Source organism: Lepisma saccharinum, chromosome 13 (assembly GCF_977018435.1).
Source record: "Lepisma saccharinum chromosome 13, izLepSacc3.1, whole genome shotgun sequence".
Taxonomy (NCBI): Eukaryota; Metazoa; Arthropoda; class Insecta; order Zygentoma; family Lepismatidae; genus Lepisma; species Lepisma saccharinum.
Genome location: NC_139241.1, coordinates 42,813,353 through 42,825,375, shown reverse-complemented (window position 1 = coordinate 42,825,375; position 12,023 = coordinate 42,813,353). Strand labels below are relative to the sequence as shown.

The window sequence follows — 12,023 nt, the reverse complement described above, 5'->3', positions numbered from 1 at the left end:
ACATTTTTATGCATTTATTCTTTTCTTGAATAAAAAGCACTCCCGATTTTAATATGTTAACAATAAAGTACCTACAACTGACACGAAATAAATGTGTGGTATTTAACCCTCAACTACAGTTGGGACGTCCCACGGACCGGAGTGATCCTTTTGCTTGTTACCCCACCAGTAGTTTTGACCTTGAGGCTACCTTTCTCTCAGTACATTCAACTTCAGTGTGCTGTGAAAGCGTGAAGGGTAAGGTTGCATTATCTGCTTTTGTGTTGTTCTATTTATATACTGCAGTCCCGCCTACGTCACGACTGTGTTTGAGGGTTAAATGCTTGCAAATAAGCAATTTTTATTTAATTTTGCTTGCAACATTGTAAAAGTGAAGTAAATTTCAATGTTATAAAAGTAATGCATCATAGAGTAATACTTAGGGATGTATATTTGAATTGTATACCAAACCTCTGGGGTGACGAATAACCCCCGTTGCCAAATAAAGTATGTTACAAAGCGAGGATTAAAGAACGGATGGGGTCCTCGCGTTCAAATCCCGCCCAGGGCCTCGCGACCTGTTGCTACGCCACAAGGAAACTTTGGGGGCGAGATCGAAACTCAACAACTTAACAGGCTCGGCTACCAGGCTTTTGCTCGAAATTTCAGACGAGAGCGAGTGTTTCGTTCGATCGAGCATTGTGGAAGCAAGACATCAATACCCCCCCCCCCCCCCACTACAAAGTTCGAAGATCGATTTTGGAGGTCAAAGACTCGAATTCCATAAGCTTAACGAGAAAGAACGTAATCGCGTGCAAAAGAATCACGTCCAGCCTACTTTCTTTCATTACGATATGGGTTTCTGGTTTACAATCACGTGTCCGTTAGAGAGCGGGAGAAGGTTGAAACTAATTATTGTTATAACTAAGGTTACTACACGAGTGTCTTGAATGGGACAGTCTCGCCAATTGTTCGTAAAGTACTTCATTTCCTTATTGCGTAAGGTAATGCATTATTAATGCTAAGCTTTATAAAGAAAAACTGAAACTGAATTGGCAACATCTCTTTTACTCCACGTGGACTTGACAACTACTCTCAGTTCCTAAAACGAACGCTATTGGTGGGAAAGCTTTGAGGGAAGGATATACTGGGCTCCACGCGGACGTGACAGATGGTTGTTTGCTCCTGTCACAGATGAACTTTCTTTGAAGTGGCGTTCGAATCAGGACTTCAACTATGCCCGATCATATGCTTTTCGACACTATTGTCTTTGTCCCACCATTACATCAGTTCACATTATCGTCGCGATTAATTCAAGAGGCAGAAAAGCAACAGAAAATAACTGAAATAAAACAAAAGATGGATTAATAACAAGTGTGTGCAAAAATGTGTAAGAAACGTGCACAATAAGAATTTGTTTCTTTTGTTTTAATTTAATTATAATGCTTTCGCATTGTTAAGGTAACCTGTGGTGGAGCGGTTTTCAGATTAGATAAAAGAAGGAATAGGTAACACAGTTGGGTAACAAAAATTGTAAACTTTTCGAATTATGGGCGAAGTTGAAGACGGTAAAATGTTTGCAAGAGATGGAATACGTACTGCGCAATATGAACTTACCTTCCAAACTAATAGGGCAGGTTTATTTTTGTCGACATTTATTTATTTTATTTTGTATTTTTTTTATTTACTTAAAGTTTAATGTGCAGTACAGTTGCTACTGAAACTGTAACAACAGGAAAGCAAGAACAAAACAATACAAGATGGTACAGAATAAGCATTAAAAGTTACACATACATACTTCCTTAACGATTGGCGGAAACTAAGTTCTGGCAAGAAAATGTCAATGTTTGGAAGCAGATTATTATATAAGCGGGGAAGTTTATAGAAAAGAGAGCGCTGTAGAAGGGGAAGCCTTGTAGAGGGATTCTGAAAGAACTTTACGTTGCGTGTTGGCCGTGTGGGGACTCGTAAATTAAATTAATTGATTAGGAATTCGGTTTTAATTTTTACACTGATGATTTTGTGCAAACATTTCATGGCTGCTAGTTCGCGACGAGTGTATGGCAGTGGCGTGCGGTGATAAATCAGGCAGGGGAACAGGTCACCTGCATTTGTCCCCCCCCCCCCCCGCATGGGTGTCTTAATATACAGTAAAATCTGCATATCCAGGAACCTCTATAAGAAGGAAACCTGTAAATACGAAAAAAAAAGTCCCCCGGACCGATTTTATACCTGAAAATGACCTGCTTAAGGCGGAAACCTCCTTAACGCGGAAACGGAACACCATTTAAAGACCAACGAGATGTTTTTATTCTCAGTAAGACGGAAATGTCTTCCTTTATTTTTTTCGCTCGCAAGAAAACAATGAAATACTGTAAGTGGAACACGCCTCTGTTGCCACTCGCTTATCGGTAACATTGTCAATATGAAAGAATGCGCTACAATACTCATAGCTGTTACGATTCAGTTTCTTTCTTTCATCTCTTACCCTCTTTCTCCACCTTTCTTTGTCTATTTCTCCTCTGTTCTTTCGTCATCTTTCTATTTTTCTTGTTATCTCTCTTTGTTTCTTTCTTTTTCTTCACTTTAATCTCAATCTTTCTTCACCTCTCTTACTCCATCTTTCAATCTTTCTCTTTCCCTCTATGCACATCGCGCTACGATGCCAGGGGTCCCGGGTTCGAAAAGATGCATAAGTACGTACTGTACGTTCTTACAATACTGTAAAAAGTGTACCAACATGTTGTGTAGTTACATAATTGTAAGCTCTGCTATGCTTATTGCGACTGTATCGCATTTTTATTCATGCACATATATGCATTAGTACTCTACATTATAAGTAATGCGAAATGTAAATCTGTCTTTCCATTATTTCCTGCAGCGCTCTATACTGTATTTAAAGTCAACCCTGTATAAGAAGGAAAACTGTTAAGACGGAAAATTTTGCTCGGAACCATCATGTTCCGGGATAAACAGGTTTTATTGTAATACAGTAGATCAAGTAAAATTCAACCCTTATTGAAATGAACCAAATAAATATACGATACATATACTGTATTACAAATTGTCAGAAGTGACAAACATGAGGCACGTTAAAATTATATGACAATAATAATGTTAAAGCAAATGTGATATAATATAAAGAAAACATTAAGAATAAAATTGTTGATGCGCAACAAAGAAAAATTTGTTAATATAAATTTTTGAGTGATCATAGAAAAAAAATAATGTTTTGTCGGAACATGTTTCATCTCTTTATTCGTAGATTAAGTTGTTTGTTTCATAGAGTTGAGTAGTCTTGTAATTCAAACGCCCTCAATGCAATAATGGTACACAGATGGCTGAGTTTTTTTCATGAGGTTCGCTAGATTAGTAGAAGTTGTTAATGTGACAAAACCCGACCTGTTCCAGACTCCCTTCTCATGACTAAACAAGGACAACAATATAATTTGCCACTGGAAGAATATCTAGTTAATCATTTTACAGAGTTGTAGTAACTCGTTTGAAAATGCCTTGTGTATGATTTCATTTTAGTTTTTAATTCAGTTAGGATGTGTGTTGGTTTGTTGTATTTTCTGCAAAGTTCAATGAACTACAGGCTTTCGTACTCAGCCGGTCGATCATACAACACTCGCAACATTCGCTTTCTTGTCCTGCAGCTGCGTGCCTTGGAACTTTGGTCTTGGGGTCGGTGGAACAGGTGGATGTGAGCTGTTCCCTCGGAAGCTATTTCGCAGCGTTTAGCCAAGGCATTTATCAGACGCTTAGACTGTAGAAGATTTTTCCAGTTCGTTATGAATGTCAGACGCAAGTTCTCAACGAGATTAGGAAGTTATGGACTTTCTACACTCAAAAGTATCACTTGTGAGGCGATTAAACTTCAGCACATAGCAACAATGGGAAGAAAAGCGAATCCGCAATATCTCTGGGGGAACAGCTAGAGTGTTCAGCTTCCATGGTGCCGTGTGGATCGTTTACCTTCGCGCGTGGTCGGAAATACTCGGTGTCAGGTAGTAGAGGGTGAGAGCCATGATGCGTTGGGGGTAGGTGACGTAAACAAACGTCCAGCAACGGTGAAAGATTTTCTTCAGCGTTACTTTTGGAAACGTTGATTTCGGGAGAAAGAAGTGTTCTTATTATGTTAATATAAAGAATTTAAATAGCTCAAAAGCGCGATAAGTAGGAGGGAACAGCCTGTTCCCTCTGTTCCATGGAGGGACCGCCACTGGTGTATGGTGGTTGGATATTGAAGAAAGATATAATATCTGTTTTATGGAGGTGTCTGAGAGAAGGCATTCTTTGGCGTGCAATGGCGAGGAAAAAGCTGAGGACAGAATCAATCCTGGAAATATTAGTTTTAGAAGCCACGGTTCAGATGGGGGACCAGCATTCAAGAAATGGGGAAATAAAAGGTTTGAAAAATATGCTGATGAATGATTGGTTTTGGATTTCAGTGAGTCTGTACAGAAGGCCAACGCTATTTTAATAGTATCTGCAATGTGCTCATTACTGTGAATGCACGCCTCTGTCATATGTACTATGGTTTCGTTTATCTTAGAGATCACGCGACTAAAAATATGATCATGTATGTACCTCCTTTCCACATATCATATTCTTCCTTTAGCGGTTAACTACTTTCACAGGAAAATGCCGAGAATTGTCTTCAAGATAACCCGGTCGTTGTGACCAACCTCTCTATCAACCACTACGCTGACAGCAGGGGCGCCGACTTGTCAAAATTATTGGGAGGGGGGCTCTGATCACTGAAATAAATGAATGAATGACTCACTCCCTCCCTTTTTTAAAATAAAAATTACGTCTTCGTATAGCAGATTTAAGCAGCTATTATATTTCTCATGCAAAATTAAATGTAACATGCAAACCGTGTGTTTGCTCATTTGTTTTTTAGATAACAATTAACATTTTTAATTAAGAGTAGGCTATGTATTTACATTAAGAGGCCAACATAACAGTGTTATGCCGGCCTCGGTAGCCGAGCTTGTTGGGTGGTCGTCTAAACTCGCTTTGATCCGGAGGTCTCGGGTTCGAGTCCCGGCGAGGGCATGAGTGTGTTTTATTCCGCAACAGACTTGTAAAGAAAGGACATGTGACGGGTGCAGAGAACCTTAGTGTTGACGTACCCATAAAAATAGCGAATATTTACAATATTTAACAGTTTTATTTAATTATTTACATAAATGCTAACACAAATCGCAGGCAAATAGTTTTACTTTTTTGTTCTTGCTACAATAGTGTACTTTTTAAATTTAATTTTGCAATAATAAATAAACACATAACACGCCGTGCTTTAGCAATAATGCCTTTGATCATAGCCGTTCCCGCTTTCGCAATACAGACTTTTCATAAACTTTCCTTGCGTACTTTACTGCAAGCCAGTGTTAAATAAACTCAAAGACTTTAGAATTATTTTCCCCTTATTCTTTGGACTAGAGGAAGAGATTTCGAGGATATCTAAATATCGTACATATCAATATTGCCTGCAAGTCGTGTTTACGACCTCAAGTTGTTCAGAATTCACTAAACAACATACTGGTATAATTGTCATATCACCTCGTTATTTTGAAACTCTTTTTAGTAAAAATGTTAACAATACTCATAATTATATACTTAGTATATAGTAATAAGTCATGTGTTTTGCTGTCTCCGTCCATAGCCCCCCCCCCCCAAAGTTGATGGTTTAGCGGTCTCAGTCCCCCCAAATTTGATGGTCTAGAACATTTCAAATGTGTAGTTAAAGTTAAGTTCATGTGGCACAATTCAGAGTAAACTTTACAAGAGAAGCAAAATAATACATTAGTTCCTCTTAAGCAAAATTATTTGAGGGGCTCTGCTCCCACATCATTAACATTGGGGGGGGGGGGGGACTGCCCTAAGACCCATGGAGTCGGCGCCTATGATTAGTTCTCAAAGCAGTGGTAGTGTTGGTCGTGTATTATCTGTCGTTGCAGTTCCGTACCAGTGTAGACTGGTTTTGGGAGTGAACAGTTAGAACGCCATCAGTGCATGTTTGGTAATTTTACGTATGTGTTAGTCCATATTTTGCGAATTTTTAGTTCATATATATGTCGCTACATACAAAGCCACTTGTTAGTACATATTAATAATCCTAGTCCTGGTATAATGCATGACGTTTAAAACTCAACGTTAGATAGACCTAAATTCTCTAATTTTCTTGTTGTACGTAATAGCGGTGCATCGGCGAACTCCAGCGATTTTTCTATCTGCTCCATTAACAACACTGCTTCTTGAGTTGTGTCGCGCATCGCACGTCAGAAATATATGTGTTGGGCTATATCAATTATCTCGTTCTGAATGTCATGTGAGAGCCATTTGTAGCCCGAACGTCCCATCCACTCTCCTAGTTCATGCACATCTTCTTTTGAAACGCTTTTTAGTAAAAATGTTAACAATACTCATAATTACATACTTAGTATATAGTAATAAGTCATGTGTTTTGCTGTCTCCGTTTATAGCCCCCCCCCCCAAAGTTGATGGTTTAGCGGTCTCAGCCCCCAATGTTGATGGTCTATAACATTTCAAATGTGTATTTAAAGTTAAGTTCATGTGGCACAATCCAGAGTAAACTTTACAAGAGAAGCAAAATAATACATTAGATCCTCTTAAGCAAAATTATTTGGGGGCTCTGCCCCCACATCGTTAACATTGGGGGGGGGCTCGAGCCCCCCAAGCCCCATGGAGTCGGCGCCTATGGCTGACAGCAAGATTGTATCGAAACCATTTTGTGGAAAAAATACCGGAATTCACGGGATCCGACCCCGCGCCGTCTGTGAAGAAGCCAGTCGATAAATTAACTATGTCGGGAGTTTACGGACTAAGGCACAGTGATATGAACAAAGGATAAAATTTCGAAACGAAAGAGATCTTAATTTTCTGCCTTCCAGGGTAGGTGATACTTCAAAAATATTTTTGCGATCAGACAATAGCTTGACGCAAATTTAAAATAGCCGAAAATACTAAAAATATTGACTATTTGAAGGGTTTGTGGTCCTATGGGGCCCTAGGTTCGCTATATCGAGTATCTTGTATCTTCCAATGTAAAAGGAAAGCTATATGTTAACGTTTTTCAAAAGGAATTAAACAGCAGGGCCAAAAACCGCCAAAGAAATAGAAAAACATGTTGTATCGTGTGTCGCAGGATGCCTATCTTCCATCATTACGATGCTTCTCCTCCAGACATCTCTCGCACACAGCCAAGGGCACGCACGAAGGACGTCGATATCCACATCCAATCTTTGGACCCATTTTGGCGATAGTCTATACACCTAGGTACCTTCACCTCTGTTACCAACAATATTTCTGGACCTATTTCATCTAGAACTTAGATGGCACCTCAGCAAGGTGAGGGTCTTGTACAGTCACCGTCAATAAAAATGGGTCACCGAGATCGTGAAATACTCGATTTTCTGCAAGGCGTTATGTGTGTTGCCTAACTGTACGGCGATAAGTGGATTTTAATAGCAACTTCTACCACCGCCGTAGAGTTAGGCAACACACATAACGCCTTGCAGAAAATCGAGTATTTCACGATCTAGGTGACCCATTTTTACTGCTGGTGACTGTACTTTGAATGAAACCTTGGACAGGGAAAATGTAAGATCTTCTCAATTTAGGCCTTGAGCCAGGCAAGTTGTCGGTACCACTCGGGAGACGGGTTCTAATATGATTTTTTGGTGAGGTTGGGATGCCTAGAGATGGAAAATGGGTGATAGCATGTCATAACTCTTTGCCTTCTGTGTGTTATCACTCCATTTCCCAGATACCTTGATGTAAATAGAAATTTGTGATAATTTTTAATATTTTGACTTTTAATATTAGGAATGACAATTATAGTAATTCTGATCTAAATTTATAATGATGATGATAATAATTAAGATTATAATAATTACACTAATTAAAATAAGTTAATATTTTAATAATATAACTGACAAGTTGGATGGGATTTAAGACCATTACTGGATTCAATTGGCTATTTGTATATCTGAATTGACAACTGAAGTGCGCAGCTGTGAGAATGACAGTGTAAGAGTTCATTGAGGAACGAGGGCAAGTTGTACAATGCCTCTAAAGTGCGATATCCCTGAATTAATGGCATGGAGAGCCATAGGAAGGATGGAAGCTGGACAGACAGAGAGCTATCAGTAGGCCTTGGAGTGTCTCAAAGTGCCATTTCTCGCCTGTAGATTCGGTTCCAAACAACTGGAAATGCGCGATGAATGTAAGGTCAAGTTCGTCCGCGAGTAACAACAGCAAGAGACAACGGGTACCTCTTGTAAATAACTGATTGGAACGGACGACAGAATGCAACGAAACTTCAACATGCCATTCTCACAGCAATAGGGCGCAGCTGTCATCTCAAACTGTCTGCAATCGCCTTCTTAAAAATGGTCTCTATGCATATAGACTCATGGTGTGTGTTCCATCACCGTACAGCTTTCAGTCCATAGAAACTTGGCTGAGGAACATCGCAATTGGGGACACAACGGATGAGATTGAGCGCTGTACTCCGATGAGTTGCGGTTCAGCCTCCAGCCTTACAATAGACGAACCTTACTGGAGGGAATCTGGAACACGATATAACCCTGATTTTGTGCAAGAAACATTCTAAAATGGAGGTGGTGGACTGATGGTGTGGGCTGGAATCAAGATTGTGGGACGTAAGAACATCCACGTCATCGAAAATTGTAGTTTGACGGCCCTCAGATATGAGGACGAGAACCTCAGACCTTTTGCCATGCCGTGCGCAGATGCAATAGGTGATCGTATCCTTTTCATCAGCGATAATGCTCGTCCGCACAGCGTTCAGTTAGTGCACAACGTGCCCGAGGACGAGAAAATAGAGAGCCTGGAGTGGCCAGCGTTATTATTGGACTTAAATCCCATAGAGAATGTCTGGGATGCACTTGGCAGACGCATTCTAGGCAGTATGTCACCTACCTTAACGCTTCCTGAGCTGAAATTGCCCAAAGTGAAGAGTTTCGAGGAATCCTCCAAGCTCTCATCGATCACATCATCGAGCCCATGCCACACAGATGTGCAGCGGTGTTGGCCAGGGTGCGAAATCCTGAGGGGCACAGGGGGGAATTCCCCCACCAACGATCTGGTGCTGAAATTTCCCCCCCACCAAACTTTTCCGGGGGGAGAGTTTTTGTTGTAACAACAAACGTAAACAATTAGTTTGTGAGTTTAATATACTGTACTGGAATAATATCTAAAAACATAAAGAAAGGAGAACAAAGAGCCTCATCTCTAAGGGCACTTCTGAACCCAGCAATTCCTGGAACACTCAAATTAGTCCGACTTGTTATTTCTTCTCCATTTCTCATCGCCTTTCGTCAGCTACCACAAAGTATTGTATATAAATATATTAATAAAACACGTAATAGAATTTAGATGTCAATTTTATACAGGAAACAATTATCTTCTTAATGTCTCTTAATTTTTGCCCTTTACCCACGCAAAGCATTGTTCATTGCATTGGTAGTATATTATAATCTAAAATTTGCAATCGAATTTTAAATGGGCAGTCGATATAATATATTGTATGTTTTATAAAATAATTTCATTATTTAATAATTGACACATATTTAATGACTATATATATATATATATATATATAGTGTGTGTGTGTTTGTGTGCGTCTCTGCTCCTCCCCCCCCACCAATCTGCAGCGATTTCTCACCCTTGATTTGTTGGCCGTTTGATATCACACACCATACTAGTGGTGAGTTACTGCTGTAACTCTGTCCGTTTCTGAGCTGCTGTAATGATACATACATTGCTCTATAGTGGCGCACATCATGTGAGCATTGGTTCAAGCGACTGTAGGATATTTCTGTTACCTGTGCTCATCTGTTCTCTGAATGTTCTTTCAGTTTCATAAACATGGTTTTCGTCTAGTTCATTATGTTCCTCTCTTGATCCAAGAAGAATGCAATGGATAGTAATGACAGGTCAATTATCAGACAAGGCACTATTTGGTCGAATTATTGTGATAGCACAAAATCGGAATCTTCAAATGGGCTTTCTCTTAGAACCATTGTCATCGGCATTAGAGACATACTTGCAGAAAATTGTTATCCCCCTGAGGAAATATCTGGAAATTTAGCCTCGGCGATTGATGGTATGGCTCTTATTCAGAGTAAAAGAAGAGGAGTCAAACTTTGGTAAGGTCTATCTGCCTTGTGCATTGCTTTGCGGAAGGAAATAGGATTCCAAGAATCGATGTATATTTGATACGTACAATGAGCCGTCTATAAAGAACACCGAAAGGACAAACACGTGGTAAGAACTCGGGCATCAGTTACAGAGCATCTCATCTTCGCAGATTGTCAGAAAGTGAAGGAAATTTCTAAGTCGCGTAACGAATAAAACAACTCTAATTCATTTCTTGTTAACGAATGTAGGAAACCAGAGCATTTCTGTAAATCTTTTGAATAAAACACTTCGCCAACCGTGGATATAAATTATGCAAAATCACATCTGAAGCGACCCACAAAGTGCTCAATCTCAACAGCAAACATGAAAAAGATATGGTAATTTGTTGGTGAATACTGCTGCTGCTAATGAGAGGCTCAGCTGACGCATATGTGTGTATTATGTGTTTGAGATTCCATGAAAGAATCATTGTTAAATTGTTCCTGAAATATAGTACCAAAATACCCATGATGGTCCTTGGCATTAGGAAAATAGCTTCAATTCTTATTAAAAATGTTTGATGAGATATGATAAGTTTCCATATGCATTGCAGGTAAAGGAAAAGCAAGTGCATTGAAAACCTTTCCTGCCAACAGACAAACACAGGAAATATGTTCGCAGCCTCGGAGATCGAAGGGATCTCAATGAAAAAGTAATTGGCAAATTATAGTTCTCGCGCTTACTGTATGCTCCAAAATCTTCGGTACATTATGTGAATGGCATGCAAAAGAAGGGTGAGATAGACATTTATCAACTTGCACCTTGGAGGAACTGTCTCAAGAAACGTGCGATTATAAAGCCGCTATAAGCAAGAGATGTCTTCTGAATGACCCATGTACATCTAGTTCACGTGCGAGAAGGTGGACATTGAAAAAACACGATGGAGCAGAGCAGCTGGTAGTGGATTGGATGGAGTGGCAGTCAGCACACCAAACTATGTTAGATCTACTACCTTACAACTCCATTAAAAAACTGCCTCACTGATGGTGCTGTGGTAGCGTCATCACCTTGTAGTCAAGGGGTCCCAGGTTCAATACCCGTTGGAGGCACGTAGTGGTTCAGACCCCACATTAAACTGTAGGTCCAGTCCCAATTAGCTATACTGTGCATAAAGTAGACTTTAAACACCAAATCAATCAACCAACCAATCCATTAGAAACTACAAACTGCGTCTCCTGGCTAAATAACATCAGGTGCAATGACAAGTGCAGACTACCCACATGTGAAACTCAATGACTGATGACACCTATTCAGAAGATGATGATGATGACTAATGTAAATAACAAAATTTTGTTTATGTTAAATTATAACATACATGCGTATTTAAGATTTATCCACTATTATTATTGAAAATTTTAAGTAAAACTTATGACTTTCATCTATGTCAGTATATCAGCAATATAATAAAGTTTTATTATTATTGTACAGATTATATTAATATTATTACGCCCACCCAGTGTCGAATAACATGGGTACCTGGGGGAAACCCTGGGGGGTAAAGGCGGTCAGGGGCGTGATGCTGATCACATCACCCCCACTCACGACCGGATCAAGAGAGTGTGGGGCGTTACCCCCACACCCCCTATACGCCTTCATGGCGTGGTGCTAAGCACAGGGGAACACTTTACCTTTTGTTTACCTTTATTACACTTAATAATTATAATTATTATAAAGTAATGTTGAATTTAATAAGTCTGTTGAAATTAAATTTATTTATTCAAATATTGTGATGAATTTATATGCTATTTATAAAAAAATATGAAAAAAACATTATTTTTCGGCTATTGTTACTAATTCAATAATATTAG

General features: G+C 39.4%; 1 protein-coding gene across 1 annotated transcript; it reads left to right on the top strand.

Moving 5' to 3' along the window:
- Positions 1 to 8,644: 8,644 nt before the first annotated feature.
- LOC145996763 (uncharacterized) lies at positions 8,645 to 9,175 on the top strand. Its single transcript, XM_083133293.1, has one exon. It carries the CDS (start codon positions 8,645 to 8,647, stop codon positions 9,173 to 9,175), a length of 531 nt encoding a protein of 176 aa, XP_082989419.1.
- Positions 9,176 to 12,023: the final 2,848 nt, after the last annotated feature.

What these genes read in the sequence shown, in the direction of transcription:
- LOC145996763 (XM_083133293.1), top strand. Translation starts at nt 8,645, where the DNA reads ATGGTGTGGGCTGGAATCAAGATTGTGGGACGTAAGAACATCCACGTC.